This window comes from Acomys minous, assembly GCF_964271855.1.
Source record: "Acomys minous genome assembly, chromosome: 20".
Lineage (NCBI taxonomy): Eukaryota > Metazoa > Chordata > Mammalia > Rodentia > Muridae > Acomys > Acomys minous.
Window position 1 is genome coordinate 6,297,282 of NC_140502.1, and position 18,534 is coordinate 6,315,815.

The 18,534-nt window shown below is 37.2% G+C and overlaps 1 protein-coding gene across 1 annotated transcript in view; it reads left to right on the forward strand.

The window, feature by feature from the left end:
- Window positions 1-15,274, forward strand: part of LOC311590867 (uncharacterized protein) — a gene marked incomplete at both ends in the record, with an annotated part of 30,159 nt that extends 14,885 nt beyond the window's left edge. The window contains 7 exons of the mRNA XM_084770160.1: window positions 1,230-1,272; window positions 3,226-3,435; window positions 5,193-5,484; window positions 5,856-6,662; window positions 7,229-7,456; window positions 9,235-9,358; window positions 14,367-15,274. Coding sequence (XP_084626286.1) covers window positions 1,230-1,272; window positions 3,226-3,435; window positions 5,193-5,484; window positions 5,856-6,662; window positions 7,229-7,456; window positions 9,235-9,358; window positions 14,367-15,274 — 2,612 coding nt within the window. The remainder of the gene's footprint in view (window positions 1-1,229; window positions 1,273-3,225; window positions 3,436-5,192; window positions 5,485-5,855; window positions 6,663-7,228; window positions 7,457-9,234; window positions 9,359-14,366) is intronic.
- Window positions 15,275-18,534: the final 3,260 nt, after the last annotated feature.

Sequence of the window (18,534 nt, forward strand, 5' to 3'; positions counted from 1 at the left end):
TATTGGATACCAGGGTCCATCTAAGAAATAGCCTCTGTACCTGTTACTAGGGAAGCCTCATGGAGACAGAGCTGCCCATTGGCTACATGTGAAGAGGGTTCAAAGTTCTCACCATGCATTCCTTTTATTGGTGCATCAGTCTCTGAAGGCCCCTCTGAATGCAGAATTTATGTCTTTGTTCATCTCCATATGAAGATTCAGTCCATTTTTGGTTCCTTCCACACTTTCATATAATGCCCATTGCTCTGCTGTGAGTCTTAGCATCTGCACTACTGCACTGCTGCGTGGAATCTATCAGAGAACATCTATGTTAGAATCCCATCCTCTTAACTCTCTTCAACCTCTTACTGTATCTACTGTATTTGCCCTTCTAAATGTGAATTAAGCAACATCCCAAGGGGCCTCCTTGTTAGTTTCGTTAGATCTTTGGATTGTATCATGGATATTTTGTGATATATATCACTATATATATATATATATATATATATATATATATATATATATATATATTCTGCTTATATGTAGGTATGTACAATGTTTGTCTTACTGGTTCAGGGTTTACAACACTCAGGATGATCTTTTCTAGTTCAATGCATTTGCCTGCAAATTTCAAGATTCCTTCTTCATCATGGAAGAGTTATGTGTAAGTTTACCATAATTTCTTCATCCTTCCTTTGGTTGAGGGACGTCTTGATTGTTTCTAAATGCTGGCTATTATGGATAAAATAGGTATGAACATAGTTCAACCAATCTCCTTGCTGTATGGTAGAGTGTCTTCTTCATATACACCAATGAGTGGTACAGCTATGTATTGGGGTAGATCTATTCCCAGTGTTCTGAGAAGATGCCAGATTGATTTCCAGGTTGTATTCCCACCTGCAGTGGAGGAGTGTTCCCCTTTCTCCACATCCTCACCAGCATATGCTGTCACTTGAGTCTTAATCTTAGCCATTCTGACAGGAGTAAGATAGACTCTCAGAGTTGCTTGGATTTGCATTTCTTTGATGCTAAGGACATTGATCAATTCCTTTACTGTTTCTCCACTATTTGATATTCCTGTTGTTGAGGATTGCCTTTTTAGCTCTGTACCCCATTTTAATGGGATTATGTGGTTTTGTGGTGTTATGATTCATGAGTTTTAATACTGGCTTTCTTTAGAATGTTTGGTATGTAGTCTTTCCATCTTTTGTTTTTCTCCAATGTCTAAATGTATTTCTTGTATCTGTTAGGTACTTTTGACTTAGGATGTTTTTTAACTCCAGGGTTCCTCAGGTTAGTTTATTTCCAGATAACCTTTTTATAGGCAGAAGTGGACTATTGATTATCACTATGTTGGAGGTAAATATGTTATTTCATATCTAATTTTGTTTCTTTTATGAAGCTGCATGCAGTTCTGTTTGGTCCGTGTGCTATTAGGTTTGTAATTTCTTGTTGGTGGAATTTTCTTGGTAATTAGGAAGAGTCTCCCCTTCAATCTACTGACAGCTTTTGGCTGGAAGTATATTTTGTTAGCCATCAGAATACCTATATACATGGTAATTTTCTGTTTCTATATTCTTAGAATCCACTTGAAGCTCATCCCACAAGTAAGTGTTTATATTTGATGCTGATGGGAGCTTGTTAGAGTTAGGAAACACATGCATCATCTTTCTTATTCAATCTGGTACTCTGTGTGTTCCCATTGAGAAATTGAGACAAGTAATGTAGTGATTATTGAAAGACTTGTATTGATTCTTGTTATTTTCTTGTTTTCATGAATCTATCTTGATAAACAAACATTGTACTTGCAATGTTTATTAGTACCTTGTGGCATCTTAGGTGTGTTTATTCTCCTCTTCAGATTGAAGTCATTCTATATTTCTCTGTAGAACTGTTTTTGCACACATAAACTCTTTTAATATGTGTTTTCCGTGTAGGCTTGTTCTGCCTTCAGTTTTAATACATACATTTTCTATTACAGTCTAAAATAAGTTATGATGATTCAGAGGTTAGAGTACATCTTTGTCTTTCCTTGAGAGCTTAAAATTTCTGTCAAACAGTGATCTGTTACAGTAATTGGCTTGGTCGTTTAAGTTACTTCACATTTCTCAAGGCAACTTTCAATATCTTTTAAAATCTTTGAGTCTCTAATGTTCTAACTAAGATAGTGCATGGAGAATTTCTTTTCTTGTGAGAGACTAAAATTTCCAACTTAGTCTTTTATCCTCAATTCTCAATGCTGTTAGTGTGTCCTTAGGCTAAGGGTTATATTTGCTTTTATTGCGTTTTCCTTTTCACCATTGTTACAGTTTGGGTTTTCTTTAAAAGTTCAGACTCTATTTTCATGTCCTGGAGGGATTTCCGTATTGAATTTTCTTTGTATTAGTGTTCTTTAAGTACTTTGACGATATTTATAGTCATTCTTTCGACCTCTTTGTTTTTAATGTCTTGCATGTCATTTACTAGGGGTTCACTCCCAGGGGATTTGAAATTTTGGAGAAGACATGTTACGTGGGTTTTTCATGTATTTAAAATTATGTTTTTATTAGTAGAAAGATTTCTGCATTGGGACTTTCAAAGTGGGAAATAAGATGATTCTGTTGGGTGAAGACATCATAATGTATTGCAGATACAGATTTATGTATCATATAAAAATTCAGAAACACTCAGATTGAGTAGGAAGAGTTGATTCCATCAGTTGATGTGGTTTGGAAAAGAATAGTCCACCTTATTTTTCCTTTGTGTGCACAGTATGGGGACTTTCATCCCTTTTTCAATTCACCTACAGTGGCCACCTCTGAAGTAGAATGTTTTCATCAGCCAAAGTTGTGAAGAGTTTCTTACTTCAAACTTGGCCATAATTGCCCAAGCCGAATGTTGATCCCTGAGCTCTTGCTGTCCATCTTCTTTGCTGAAATAATGGTGCCTGTGTCCAGAGAAGAGGATTCAAAACACATTTTCCAACTTGTTTTTAAGAGGAACACAGGGCCTCAGATGCAGAGCCTAAGGGAAGAAAGAGTTTCAGAACTCTCCATGAAAGTTGAGGAAGTGCCAGGAAGAACTTTGGGTGATTATTGTAACTGCTGCACTCATTAAGAAAGTTGAAGCACACATGTTCACAAGCACTGGGGCTGAGTTTATTCCTGGTGGGCATTGTTAGATCTGTATCTACCAAAACAAATTCAGTTTTATAAAAATAACTCTAACAAACCATTCTCATGGCTGGGCATATACTTGTGTTGATAGTATGTTCCAGATTTTGACCTTTGGGCTGCTGTATGTTCCGAATTTTGTTGGTGCCTTTACTGACAATGACTGCTATGTAACAATCCAGGATGGATTTTCCCGTGAAGGAGATGTGACAGTTGGTGCATTTTTCCCTCTTCATACTTACTATACAAACAAAAACGTTTATGTTTTTTCGGTAACACAGTATTTCCATGACGTTCTTATACAGTAAGTACAATTATTCATTGTAATGGTTCAGAATTCTATAAGTACTTTCTATAGCCAAAAATAATATCTAAGTAGTTCATGAAATGAAAACAGTATTTTTACTATGAGAGATTAACAATCTCTTAATCTGAAACATTATTCTGAGTTTATACAAGTAAATTTGTGTTATGTTGCTTATGGAGTTAAAATACATTACCTCTCACCTCCATGTTTTGCCCATGTTTGAGTTCCTGTACTTACTTCTTTCAGAGGTGGACTATGGTGTGGAAGCATAAGCCTAATAAACATTTTCCTTATCATTTTCTTTTTTTCACGGTATTTTCTGACACAATTTTAACCATAATAAAGACACCAAATAAACCCTTTCTTCCCACGTTCCCTCACTATGCCAACCACCTCCTTTCAGAACTATGAGATGTAGACAAGAAATATAAGGCATCCAGATGAGTAATGGCTTGAGTTCTCCATGTTTTATAATTCAAGTCAGTAGTATCCAGAGTAATGGAGTCTTACCATCAAGTTCTGCAGGATCCAATCTTGTCCTTTTCTGATATATATGCTAGAGAATGAATATGAAGTAGACACACACACACACACACACAGACACACACACACACAGCATTTGACTTCCTTAACGTGACTCAGATGGTTATTCTAAGTGTACACAAGTTCAAAAAGGTGTACAGACTTCTCGGCCGATTAATTTTGCAGACTGGTGTTTTTGATTTGAGATTTCTTTATAATAGATTTTTACTTAAGATATTTGTATTGCTAGTCTCTGCATTCCTATTTTAGTCTTTGTAACCTGTCAGACTGCTCCTACATTTTGTTTTGTTTTTCATGATTTCACTCTGCTCAGTACAATTGCATCCTTACTTATTAGCTTTCAATCATGACATATACAGCATCTCTTGTTTTGTATCATGTGAAGTTTCTAGACAAATCCGTTAAGGTCCAAAGAAACCCAAGCTCAGAGCATGCAAAATGAAAGCCTCAGTAGCTTAGAGGAGAAGGGACATAGAGGAGGGAAGGAAACATTATAATGTTGTTTGAGCCAGTGTGCATGTCAGATATGTCACACCAGCAGTTACTCAGAGTTAAAAAAGTTTATGAAAATGAGTAAAGAAGCACAAAGAATTAGAGATGCAAATAATTAATGAAGAAAAACCGAAGAAAACCATAATAAAGAACAATGTGACTAAAAGTTCAGAACACAGCAGAAAAATTCTATATTTAAAGATCAATTTTTGTATTGTTTTCTAGTATGCTTACTGTAGAATTAATTCTTTCTCTATTGATCTTTCTAAAATATAAAATAATTTCCTTGCTTTTCCCTTATATTCCCGTAGAAGTTTTACTATGAAGCATTTTATATCCAGGTGAAGAACAATTTAATACATGTAACTTTAAGGAAACTGTTTTATGAGCAGCACACCTGACATTAAAATGAAATACTGTTCTTTGTGTAGGGATCTTTTGGCATCCTACAGAGTGCGTGCTCTTTCCCCAACACGTTATTATTAGACACATCAAGAGTTGCCTACCAGCTGAGTGCCGTGTCTCAGTCCATTATTAATTAGTGCTAATAATTAATCATATCTACTTAAAAGGTCCATGCCAATTCAGGTCATTCATGAGACAATGTTAAAATAATTATATAATAGGAACATTGGCACTCGAATTATAATAGCCATTCCACCAATGTTAAGGTTTATGTTTTTGTCTTCCTCCTGTATACTTTTATGAAATGTGTGCAGGTATAAATTGAAGAACTACCTGTTTGTTCTGGCCCTGGTGTTTGCCATTGAGGAGGTCAACAGAAACCCTCATCTTCTACCCAACACAACTCTGGGCTTTGATCTCTACAATGGTACACCTTATGAAATGAGTACCCTTATTCCTCCCATTTTTTGGCTTACAAGGATGAAGAGACCCCTACTAAATTACAACTGTGTAAGGAAGAGAATGTCACCTGCTGCACTCACAGGAACATCAATGACGGTGTCAGCACACATAGGGAAACTGTTACAACTTTACAAAGTACCTCAGGTGAGGAGTCGGGTGTGGAAAATAGGAGTCATGTATCCTTTTTTGACATTATTGTATGTCTTAAAATGTTAAATAGGGACAACTGGAGAAATCATCTATCAAAGGGAAGTCTGACAGTACTTAATAGATCCGTATTTCCAGTACATGTAATAGAAAGGAAGGAGAAGTAGGTCAGTCCATTCAGGTCACTGAAACTGGATGTATGTCAGTAATTTTATTTTGTAAATTTCTATATTGTGTTGATTTTTAAAATATGAGAAAAACATCTTCATCCTAACTGCTTAAGTTTTTTTTTTAATTCAGGACTGATATTGTGTTTGATGCCAGTGCTGCTAATGCTCTTCCTCTTGTTTCCATTTTGCCCCCTACAGCTCACTTTTGGGCCATTTGATCCTGTCTTAAATGACCCAGATCAGTTTAAATTCCTCTACCAGATGGCCTCCAAAGACACTTCTCTGCCACTTGCTATAGCTTCTTTGATGTTTCATTTTAATTGGTCCTGGGTTGGTGTGATCCTCCCAGATGACCACAGAGGGACTCTGTTTCTCTCAGGGTTGAGAGAAGCTATGGAGAGTAAGGACATCTGCATAGCCTTTTTGAAAATGATCCCTGGCACCTGGAATTCATTTTCTAGTGCAGTATGGAAAAATCTGGTGAATATTCAGGAATCATCAGCAAATGTAATAGTTATTTATGGGGACGTTGCTTCTTTACAAGGTTTAATGCGACACATTCTGCAACTGCTAGTGACATGGAAAGTGTGGATCTTGAACTCTCGGTGGGATGTAGATATCAATCATGATTATTTCATGTTAGATTCGTTTCATGGGAGTCTCGTGATTTCATACCACCATAAAGAGATAGTTGACTTTACAAATTTTGTTCAAACAGTTAATCCCTACAAGTACCCAGAAGACACTTATCTTCCTAAGCTTTGGTATTTGTTCTTCAAGTGCTCATTTTCTGAGGTTGATTGTCAACTTTTGGAGAACTGCCAACCCAATGCTTCTTTGGAGTTACTGCCCAGACACCTTTTTGACACAACCATGAGTGAAGAGTGTTATAATATATATAATGCTGTGTATGCTGTGGCTTACAGTCTCCATGATATGAACCTTCAACAAGTAGAAATACAACCAAATTCTAAAGGAGAAGGAATGGAATTTTCCCCCTGGCAGGTAATATCCTTTCTTATGTATTGTAATATCAGCAATATGATATCTTATAATATAGCTTTTTATTCTCTAAGTAATTCATTTTGGGCATCATAGCTTTTAGAATCTCTGGCCAATAAGCAAGGATGTACTCTTCAGAGCAGAGGCAGGAGCAGTAGATACTTAAGGGTAAAAATGCTTCTCAGCACTACTGCAGGGTTACGAAGGATCACTTTAAAGTTTACATTACACTTCAGGACCCTCATGTTGAGAGTGGAAGGGTTAAACATATTCCAAATGTTTCTGAGAGTCGCTAGTTTTCCAAGGACTTTGAATCAGCTGAATCCAGATCACTTGCTGTCTTGATGACTTAGCTGTGTTTAGTTCATTGATTTATCTTGAATGGAATGTGATTATCAAATTTTAATGTATTTTAATCCAAGATCTTTCATTTACTAAGCCTCATTAATTCCTGTTTTAGAGAAGGTATTCATTATAATCGGCTAAAAACTTTTAGAATCTTTGTATTATTTAAAAATATTTTTAGTATTCCCGTTGTACCTCAACATCTGTTCCTACATCTCTTTCAGTTCCTTCCTTTCCTCAAGAACACCCTACTGAACAATCACGTGAGAGGTCACATAGTAATGGACGAGAGGAAAAACTTAGATTCACAGTATGACATCCTCAACTTTTTGGATTTCCCAAAGGGTCTTGGATTAAATGTGAAAGTAGGAACTTTTTCTCCAGGTGCTCCCCTTGGACAACAGCTCTCTTTATCTGAGCAGATGATTCAATGGCCTACAAGGTTTACAGAGGTATGTAGAGGCTTACCTCTATACTTTGACTGTTCATAAAAACGAAAACAATTTTGAGAATGTAATGATCTTTGTGGACTCATTCAGTACCAGCCAATATTCAGCTACAGATAGGCTTCATATAAATACAGACAACACACACTATTTTCTTATTCTCTGGTTGATCAATGGAAAAGTTTATTTTCAGATTTTATTGATGATCACGTATTTCTTTGGTTTTGTTTTAAAATATTGCTTAATTATTCACTTTATATCTCAATTGTAGCTGCTACTTCCTCTCTTTATTTTCTTCCCCTCTGTTCTCCCAACATCTTCCAATCTCCCTCCTCTGCCCCTCAGAAAAGGGAAAACCACACCCTAGGGATCTGTTACAACACTTAGCAGGACTCTACACATCTTCTTACGCAGTGTCCTATTGAGAAAGCCACATCACAGTAAAGTGATTGAAAGGCATTGTGCTGAGAACCTATCAGATACAGCTCCCGTCCCATTTGTCTAGGACTCACATAGAGTCTAAGCTTCCTATACCTATATAAGTATAGAAAGTTTAGGCTTAGTCCATGCCTGGTCCTTTGTTGTTTCTTCAATCTCCTTTAGCCCATCTGGGCCCAGATTATTTGTGGCTACTGGTCTTCTTGTAGAGTCCTTTTCCCCTCCTGACTGTTCTGTCTCACACCACTCTTTGACAAGACTCCCTTTGCTCTGCCTAATGTTTGGCTGTGAGTCTCGGTTTATTTTTCTGTCTATTGCTAGTCAGATCCTCTCAGTGTCAGCCATGCCAGGTTCCTGTATGCAATCACAGAAGAGCATTGTCAATAGTGTCATGGGTTCTCTCTCTACAATGGAGTGGTCTTAGGTGGTCCAGGCATTACCCTGAACACATGTTTTTTACGCATTGAGTGTCTGTTATGTTATTGTTACTGATACAAAAAACGGATTTTTTTGTTTACAAATCTTAAGAAATGTCAGAGAAATGTAAGGTGAGATTTTCTATTTTGTCTGCCTCTAAACATCTAAAATGGCATGATAGATGTGTTCCTGTGTGTGTGTGTATGTGTGTGTATGTTTGTGCAAGTGCATGTGCATGTGTATGTTTTGTGTGTGTGTTTTATACTTGCTTTTCTACTTTGATTAAATAGTCAACAAAAGCCACTCATAGGAGGACAGGTTTGTCTTGGCTGACACTGTGACCATGCTCTATATGATGGTAGAAAAAAAACTTTTCAGGAGTCAGAGGAGGCGGTGATGTCATGTTCACAGAGCAGATTCAGAGATCAAAAATGTGTTTGTTTACCTTCTATCTACTTTCCATTATTTCTGTGACAGGAAACAATGAAATACTGACTCCATTTTGTGATTTTCCTCTTCTTATAAATGTTTCTATAGAATTCTGCATAGAAATGCCCAAAGAGTTGTTTCCATAATGAATCCAAGACGTGTGAAATTGTCAATCACCATTCTCAACTTCATTAAGATAAAACCTCAGACTAGCAGCGCATAGGTATATAGATAGATTGAACATGAAGTCATAAATTGACCTTCCAGAATACTATATTAACGACCTATTCTTAACAATGGCTTCATGTATTGGTGTAATATTTAAACATGCATGTTACATAAGCCACAAAGCTGCCAAAAGTAGCAATACCAAAACATATTATTTTAATTGTTAGTCTAAGCCTATCCAAACCAATATTTAATTATACTCAGAAATACTCCATTTACTCAGATTCTTCACAAAAGTGCAAACATTTGCTAACAGCTTTCACTTCTCTTAGATTCCTCAGTCGGTGTGCAGTGAGAGCTGTAGACTTGGATTCCGGAAAGCTGCCCAGGAACGCAAGGCTGCTTGCTGCTTTGATTGCATTCCTTGTGCAGAAAACGAGATTTCTAACGAGACAGGTAAATACAGGAATACCGCCAACTTTCCTACACATCTACAGGAGCCAGCAATGCCTCAGAAAATGGAATGAGACTGGAGGGATAAGAATTACAGCAATTGTCAGTTGCAGGCATTGATCCCAGAAGAGACCACCTCGCCCATAAATTAACAGACTGTTTCATTTCACCATGAACACAGTGTGTTGAACACCACTTCTTTTTTTTCAGATCATGCTCAGTCACATATAGGATTTATTTAAAGTTTAGATATCTATAACCCTGTTTATGATCATTCCCAAGGCAAGATTGTCTTTTGTTTGTTTAATCCAGCATGTGATGGTAGATTGTGTTTGATATCTTCAGTACATATATATTTATATCTTTCATGACTATGTTTCTTTTGTTTAACAGAAAATATGTTAAAGAAATGTTATTTAAACTAATTACTTGTTTTTAAATATTTCTCTCCCTTTTTTTGAATATAGGCTCCTTTATCACATGATATAATCTGAGTCAATTTCTCCTCCCTTTATATACCCCAAAACCTCCCCACATCCCTCTCCACCCATATCGACTCCTAATCTGTCTCTCATTAGAGAAATAACAGGAAAACAGATCTAAGGGGCAGCTAGAGTAGCCATTCTAATATACAATAAAATAGACATTCAACTAAAATTAATCAAAAGAGATGAGACAGGAAACTTTACACTGGTCAATGAAAAATTCCACCTAAATTCATCTCTATTGTGAACACAATACCCCCAAGAAAAGAGGACCTACATTTGTAAAAGAAACATTATTAAAGCTAAAATCACCCATTGAAGTCCACGCATTAGTATGGGAGAATTCAACATTCCACTTTCACAAAGGACAGTTCATTGATACAAAAAACAATCTGGAGAAATAATGAAACTAACAGATATCATGAATCAAACGGACCTAACAGACACCTACAGAACTTTTCACCAAAACACCAAAGAATATATATGCTCCTAAGCACCTCATGGGACTTTCTCCAAAATTGTCAATATAAATGGTCACATATCAAGCCTAAACAGATAAAGAAAATTGAAATAATCCTTATCATATCACCAGGAACTAAGGCTGGACTTAAATGATAACAGAAACAACAAACAGCCATAATACATTTTGAAACTGAACAACTCTCTAGTCAAAGGAAACTGAGTCATCTCTGAGATGGTAACATTGCAGAAATACTTTTGTTGTAAAAAATTGCTTTAGCTATTGTGAAATTTTCATATTTCAATGTAAAGTGGAGATTTTATCTTTCAAGTTATGTAAAAAATTGTGTTTGTTGCTGACGGTAATTGCATTGAATCTGTAGATTGCTGCTGGTAAGGTGGCAATTTTTATTATGTTAATCTGCTCATGCACAAGCATGGGATATCTGTCCATCTTATGAGGTTTTCTTCAAAAATTTCCTTCAGAAAGTTGATGTTTCTGTCATGTATGTCATGCATTTACTACGTTAGAGGTACACCAAGACACTTTATATTATCTGTGGTTATTGTGAAGGGTATTGTATCCCTAATTTGTTTCTCAGCTTTTTTCTCCTTTGTATAAAGTGTCATTACTAATTTTTTGAATTAATTTTATAATGAGCCACGTTCCTGATGGTATTTATATGCCATAGGAGTTCTGTTGCATAATTTTGGGGATCACTTATGTATACTATCATATTCTCTGCAAACAGGGATACTTTGACTTCCTTCCTTCCACTGTATATCCCCTTGATATCTGTTAGTGGTCTTTTTGCTGTAGATAAAATTTCAAGTACTACATTGAGTAGATCCTGAGAAAGTGGACTGCTTTGTCTTGTCTCTGAATTAAGTGAAATTCCTTTCTGTTTCTCTCGATTTATTTTATGTTGGCTATGGCTTGCTTTATAGCACCTCTGTTGTGCTTAGTTATGCACCTTGTATTCATGATCATACTAAGACTTTTAACACAAAGAAGTGCTGGATTTTGTCAAAAGCTTTTCAGCATCTATTAGGATGTTCATGTCATTGTTTACTTTCAGTTTGCTTATGATGGAACAAAATGAAGCATTTTTGTATGTTGAATTATGACTACAAGCCTGAAATGAAGCCTAGTTGATCATGGTGCATGATATTTTTGATATGCCGTTGTGTTTGTGAGATTTTATTGGCTACATTTGTGCCAGTGTTCATAAGGTCAACTGGTCTGAAATTTTCTTCCTTGTTGGGATTTTCTTTTGTTTAGGTGTCAGGGTGACTATGACCTCATAGTCACCTTCTGTTTCTGGTTTTGATCCCAAATTTAATGAAATTACTTTAAGTTTCCCTACATTTAATATGTTTCTTGCTATAGTTAAGAATGAGGAGGCATTGATTCAAGGAAAACAGAGAAAGGAGAATGTCTGTAGGCAGCCTACCTGGTTTTCTGGTAGGTGTGGCCTGTGATGTAGAAGGGGTTGCCTGCTTGAGTTGGAACCTAGAACACAGTGATGAGTGCAAGGGTAAGAGAAGGAGAGCATGATCTATGAGATCCAAAATTTGGGCAGGGACACAGGGAGGCTGTATTTGATGTTCTGTTGTAGCACTAAAGGTGATATTATGGAATAGGATCTGGAAGAACTAAGAGAGGTGATGGTGTCCAGGCAAGGCACCTGGCTTTCTAGCAGACATGACCTCTACTTTGTTTATTTTTGTCCAGTTCAGTGTTTTACAATTTCCCAAATAACCTGGATATATCCCAGGTATGCTCCCTCCTTTGAGAACTTTAAAACTCATCTCCTCCATAATAATCTCTTTACAAGTTTCATGATTGTTTTCACTTTTCTAGGGGGACATATTTTGTTCAATCACAGATATTTTCTTGTTTGTTGAACTCAGATTGTACCTTGGAGCTGGATATACTCATCAGTTGTTATACAGGTGGAATATAGTTTAGCAGGGAAGGAGAAGATAATTCCCTCATTCTTCTTCATCTCATCCTCATTCAGAACCAACCAGTGAACTTATGCACAGTTATTGAGAGTCCCTCAGTGAGATGCACATGTTTTCCAGAAGGAAATTTTTTGAAGCTATCACCTTGTAATCCTTTTGCCTTCATTTCCATTATATTTCTTTTTTTAAATTTTATTTTATTATTTTATTCATATTACATCTCAATGGTTATCCCCTTCCTTGTATCCTCCCATTCCTCCCTCCCTCCCATTTTCCCTTTACTACCCACCCCTATGACTGTGACTGAGGGGGACCTCCTTCCCCTCTATATGTTCATAGTGTATCAAGTCTCTTCTTGGTAGTAGGCTTCCATTATATTTCTTGAGTGTTGAAATAGATGTTTTATAAGTCCTTGATGGATGGGGATTAAAGCATTATTTATTCTTAGGATCATCGACAGATTCTTACATCACCACAGATCACCATAAAGAGAGAGTTCTTTGAGTTTTAATGTAAAAAACAACCATTTAGAAGTTTGTTTTACAGTAAGCAGATTAAGCTAAATTTGAGAATCTAATTTTTCATTATGTGATATGCCCCACCCAGTCCATGAAATTTCATGTGTGTTCATAGCAATAATCCTTTGATAAATATCAGTCCCCTGCACTTTAGCTATATGCTAAGTCCATAAATTCATTCAATATGCCCAGTTTGAATACCGCAGTCATGAATAAAATAACCTAAACATTTTTGTGTTAGTGACTATATTTTGAAACCATATGTAAGTCAAAAAAGTCTGACCACATATATGTGATTAAAATTGAAATTTGAAAATATCAGTGATTCAATATTATGGACTAAGTAAAATGGATTTTTAATAAAGAAATATTATTAATATAAAAAGTAGTTAATAAAATATATATCATGGACCTAAATTAAGTCAGAGTTGGGATTCTACACTTAGAGCACACATTGTACAACAGAAAAGGAACAACAAAACACTCATAGTAGAAGCAATGAAATAAGCTGCGTGTGATTAGCTTGAGAACATATCTTGAGAAAAATTATTAGGGTTCCATAATCAATACAGAGAAACAAACCAATCTATCAAAATAGACACTTGATTCTCCTGACAGGAGTCTTGATAAACATTCAGTGCATATTGTAAAACAGAGAAACTTCTTTGATGAGGTGATAGTTTTCAGATACACAATGATTTAATGCAACAGAAAAATTTTGTTGTATACCAGGGTGTATGTGTTTCTTTTTGCCTTTTCTTTGTATCATTTTTGTTTTTTCTTCAAGATAGGGTTTCTCTGTGTAGCTTTTGCTCTCTGGGACTCACTTTGTAGACCAAGCTGACCTGGAACTCAGATTGATCCATCTACCTCTGCCTCCCAAGTGCTCAGATTTAAGGCATGCGCAAAGTATTGGTTTTTAAAATTCAAGATAAAATTAACAAATGTTAAGAGCATAATATTCAAGTATTCTTTTTTAATACATATAAATATTCCAAGAATTCTCTCCCAATATGTTAAAATATAATACTATAACTACTTGTATCAACATACTACTAGTGAATGATTTGAAATTCAAGGTGTAATGGCATAGTTTATTTCAAAACCATTCATACAATGAACCAAAGAAGTGTACACAAAGGAGTTTATGGAAATAAGGAAATATGTGACCAATGCTTACAACACCATATAAGAAATGATTTTCAAAGTTTATGGTCTATATTTTAATACACACAAATATCTATAAAGAAATTAGTGAATTTAATAAGGTAGTATCTGAGTGAAATCACGTTTATATATATTGTTCTTTAATGTTATGACTTACCAAATAGATGCAACAGAGTTACAAATTCAGAGAAAGGATACAAAGATTAGGAAAAAACCCTAGGGTTCTTCCATTTGTGTCAACATAGTCAAAGATGACTGCATCGATTTTAAATTATTCACATAATATTTAAATTTTTCAGAAACAATAAAGGAAGATGAGTCAGAAAGTATTTCAATAGCTTAGGGTGGAGTAAGAACTTGTTGGGAAAGACAAGTCCTGAAGATTGACTCACGATCACCTTCATTTCTGAACAGATATGGATCAGTGTGTCAAGTGTCCAGAAAGTCACTATGCAAACTTGGAGAAGAACTACTGCCTCCGGAAATCTGTGAGTTTTTTGGCCTTTGATGACCCCTTAGGTATGGCTCTCACCATCACAGCGGTGTGTTTCTCTGTTCTCACAGCTGTGGTTCTTGCAGTCTTTGTAAAGCACAGAGACACACCCATTGTCAAGGCCAATAATAGGACCCTCAGCTACACCCTGTTACTGACACTCATTGTCTGTTTCCTCAGTTCCTTGCTCTTCATTGAAAAGCCCAACACAGCCTCGTGCATTCTGCAGGAGACTGCATTTGGAGTTTTGTTCACTGTGGCTCTCTCCACAGTGTTGGCCAAAGCTATTACAGTGGTTATTGCATTCAGGGTCACTGTTCCAGCTAGAATGGTGAGGTGGCTAATGGTATCAAGGACCCCTAATTTTATCATTCCAGTCTGCACTCTTATTGAACTTGTTCTCTGTGGGATCTGGCTGCTTACCTCTCCACCCTTCATTGATCAAGATGCTCATGCTGAACATGGCCACATCATCCTTCTGTGCAACAAGGGTTCAGCAGTTGCCTTCCACTCTGTCCTGGGGTACCTGTGCTTCTTGGCACTTGGGAGCTACACCATGGCCTTCTTGTCCAGGAATCTGCCTGATACATTCAATGAAGCCAAGTTTCTGTCATTCAGTATGCAGGTGTTCTTCTGTGTCTGGGTCACCTTCCTCCCTGTCTATCACAGCACAAAAGGAAAGGTCATGGTGGCTATGGAAGTTTTCTCTATCTTGGCTTCCAGTTCAGCACTCCTTGGCTTGATTTTTGCCCCCAAGTGCTACATTATTTTGTTAAGGCCAGATAAGAACATCCATTCAAGAATAAATAGCCATTTACAGTTTAGTTAAAATTAATATAATCTATGTTAGTAAATTAAAGAGGATGTTTGAAACCAGTTCCACACCTGTCTATATGTCTTATTCAGATATAATAAAATAATAATACGAGGGTTCACAAGTCCACATTCAATTGTACTAAAGTCCCTTTGCACTGGAACTATGACTGTTTTCATATTTAAAATCCATGTTATACTTTCCTCTGTAATAGAATTTCACTATGTATACTTTGTTAGCCTTTAGCTCCTTAAGTGTAACAGTGTGAAATATACCCATGGACATCTCTCTTTTTCTGCCCACAAAGTGCTTTTACTGAAAATGTATCATGTTTAGATATGTTGTAATTTTTGACCCTTCATTGATTAAAACCCATTAAATTTCATGTAACTTATTTTGTTTATTTTTGAACACCAGAAGATTCTGTTACGTTCTACTGTGTAAACTGAAAGTTACATCAGCAGATTGTTTCTCAAGCATCAGTTACACAGGTTCATTTGTTTCTGTGACTTTGAGAAGAAATTTCATGGTATAGAATGAATTTCAGAACTCCTATTTTCATATTTCATTATTTTGTTACACGTAGAAACCAATGAATTCTCTTATTTTGCAGTTCCCCAGTGGATGCCTGACTTGTAACTAGTAGTTTTTTAGATATATAGAGATCAGAAATGGGATGTGAGTTCAGGTAGTTCATGCTTTGTTATGAGAACAATGTATTGGAACAAGATAAGCAGTGTGAGCAAAAGGCATTATGGAAGATGGAGTTACTCAAATGCTACAGAAGAGTTATATTGAGGTTTGAATCATCACTGTAATAAACTAAATTTATTTATTTTTCTTTTTTTAACTTTTATTGAATGTCTATAATTTTCTACCATGCACCAAAATCCCTCTCCTTTCCCCATCCACTCATGTCCACACTCTGCCCTTGCTACCTCTTTCCAGTAGAAGAAACAAACAAACAGACAAACATCTTGTGTCAGAAGCTGTAGTGTATCATGCAGTATAGACATTTGTCCACATGTTTACTTTCAAATGTTCATTGCTATGAGTCATGGGTCTGATTTCAGGCCTACACCACTGTTACTGGATCCTCAGTGGGATTTCTGTGAGAAATCTCATTGTTGCTGTGTGTCAAGGAGATTATTAATCTTTGAATATGCAAGTCCATCTCCTTCATGTGTTCCAGCAGGTCATTCGTGGGGTAGATGCTGGAGTGAGGACAACTCAGAGGCCGGGAGCAGAGTCCGTTTCCTTGTCCTCAGGGCAGAGCCTACACATACTCCTGTGTCATCATGGCAGGGCCTGCTCTCTCAGTCCCTTCTCTTCAGGGCAAGGACCACTCTCCTGCTCCCGTGTCCTCAGGGCAGGGCTGGCCTACCTGCTTCTATTTCATCAGGGCAATGCCCATTCTCCCATTCCTCCATCCTCAGGGCTGGGCCAGACCTGCATCTCCCATGACATTATGGAAGGAACACCTGTTATCATGGCATGGCTGGCTCTCCTGCTCCCGTGTCCTCAGTGTAGGGTGCTCTCTCCCAATCCCATGTCATCATTGCAGGGTTGGCTCTCCAGTTCCTGTGTCCTCAGGTCAAGGCTGGCTCTCTTGCTCCCATGTGCTCAAGGCTGGGACAGCTCTCCTGGTCCCTTTCTATTTGACAGATGTTTGCTGGCTTTCAAGGCATGGATGGCTTCCTACTCCTGTACATACTTCATCTTGAGGACCATCAAATAGGTGGCAAGTAGAGGCGCCTCAAAGCCTTTGTTCCATTACTGTATGGCCCTAGCATATCAGGTCTCCTTAGGACAACCTTTATTCTCTTACTCTGTGGCCTGGTAAGGCTGCCCTACCAGGGGATGTGATCAAAATTTGAGCCCCAGAGCCCATGTCAGAAAAAGCCTCTGTACCCCTTAGTAGGCAAGCCTCATGGAGACAGAGCTGCTCATTGGCTACATCTGAGCAGGGTTCAAAGTTTTCACCATGGGTTGTCCTTGGTTGGTGCATCAGCCTCTGAAGGTGCCCTGAGTGCAGATTTTCTCTTGTAGGTCTCCTGGTGAAGTTCCTGTTACTTCCTGTTTCCTCTCCCCTCACTTTCATATAATGCCCATTGCTCTGATGTGAGTCTTACCATCTGCATTGATGCACTGCCTGGTGGAATCTTTCAGAGAATATCTATGTTAGACCCCTACCCTGTTCACTATCCTCAACCTGTTCGTGTCTCTACCCTATTTGCCCCTCTAAATGTGAATCAAGCAACATCCCCAGGGGCATCCTTGTTATTTAGTTTCTTTAGATCTTTGGATTGTATCACAGATATTCTGTGACATATATATTAACTGCCTATATGGAAGTCTATACATTCTGTGTGTGCCTGGATCAGGGTTATCTCACCGAGGATGATCTTTTCTAGTTCTATGCATTCACCTGCAAATTTCAAGATTTCCCTCTTTATAGGGGAGGAGTAATGTGTAAATTTACCATAGTTTCATTATCCATCCTTTGGTTGAGGGATGTCTTGCTCGTTTTTAAATGCTAGCTATTATGGATAAAGTAGGTATGAGCATAGTTCAGCAAATGTCCTTGTTGTATGGTAGAGTGTCTTCTGCATATATGCCAAGTAGTGGTACAGCTAAGTATTGAGGTAGAGCTATTCCCATTGTTATGAGAAGATCCCAGATTGATTTCCACTGTTGTTGTGCAAGGTTGCATTCCCATTTGTAATGGATGTGTGTTCCTCTTTCTCCGCATCCTCACCAGTATATGCTGCCACTTGAGTTTTAATCTTAGCCATTCTGATAAAAGTAAGATAGAGTCTCAGAGTTGTTTAGATTTTCATTTCCCTGATGAATGAGGGCTTTCAATGTCTAGTGAAGGACACCAGACACTACCATCCAAAGTTAGAAGCAGCAAGATTATTAAAGGCCAGCATAAAAAACACACACAACAGTGAAAATACTATGGCATCTCCAGGTCCCAGTTATCCCAAAGCAGTCAACCCTGGAAATTCATACAGAACTGAAGCACAGGAACATGACCTCATACATTTAATAATGAAGATGGTAATTGTGGAAACAAAACAAACACAGGAAGATGCATCCAAACAGACTGAGGATCTTAGGGAAGCCATACAAGAGGCCTACATAATATCGAACAGAATAGACTAGAAAACATCCTCCTGACACATAATAAAACAAAAAACTGTACAGAACAAAGAAAAAATATTAAAACCAGAAAGGGAAAAAGACCATGTAGCATATAAAAGCGACACATG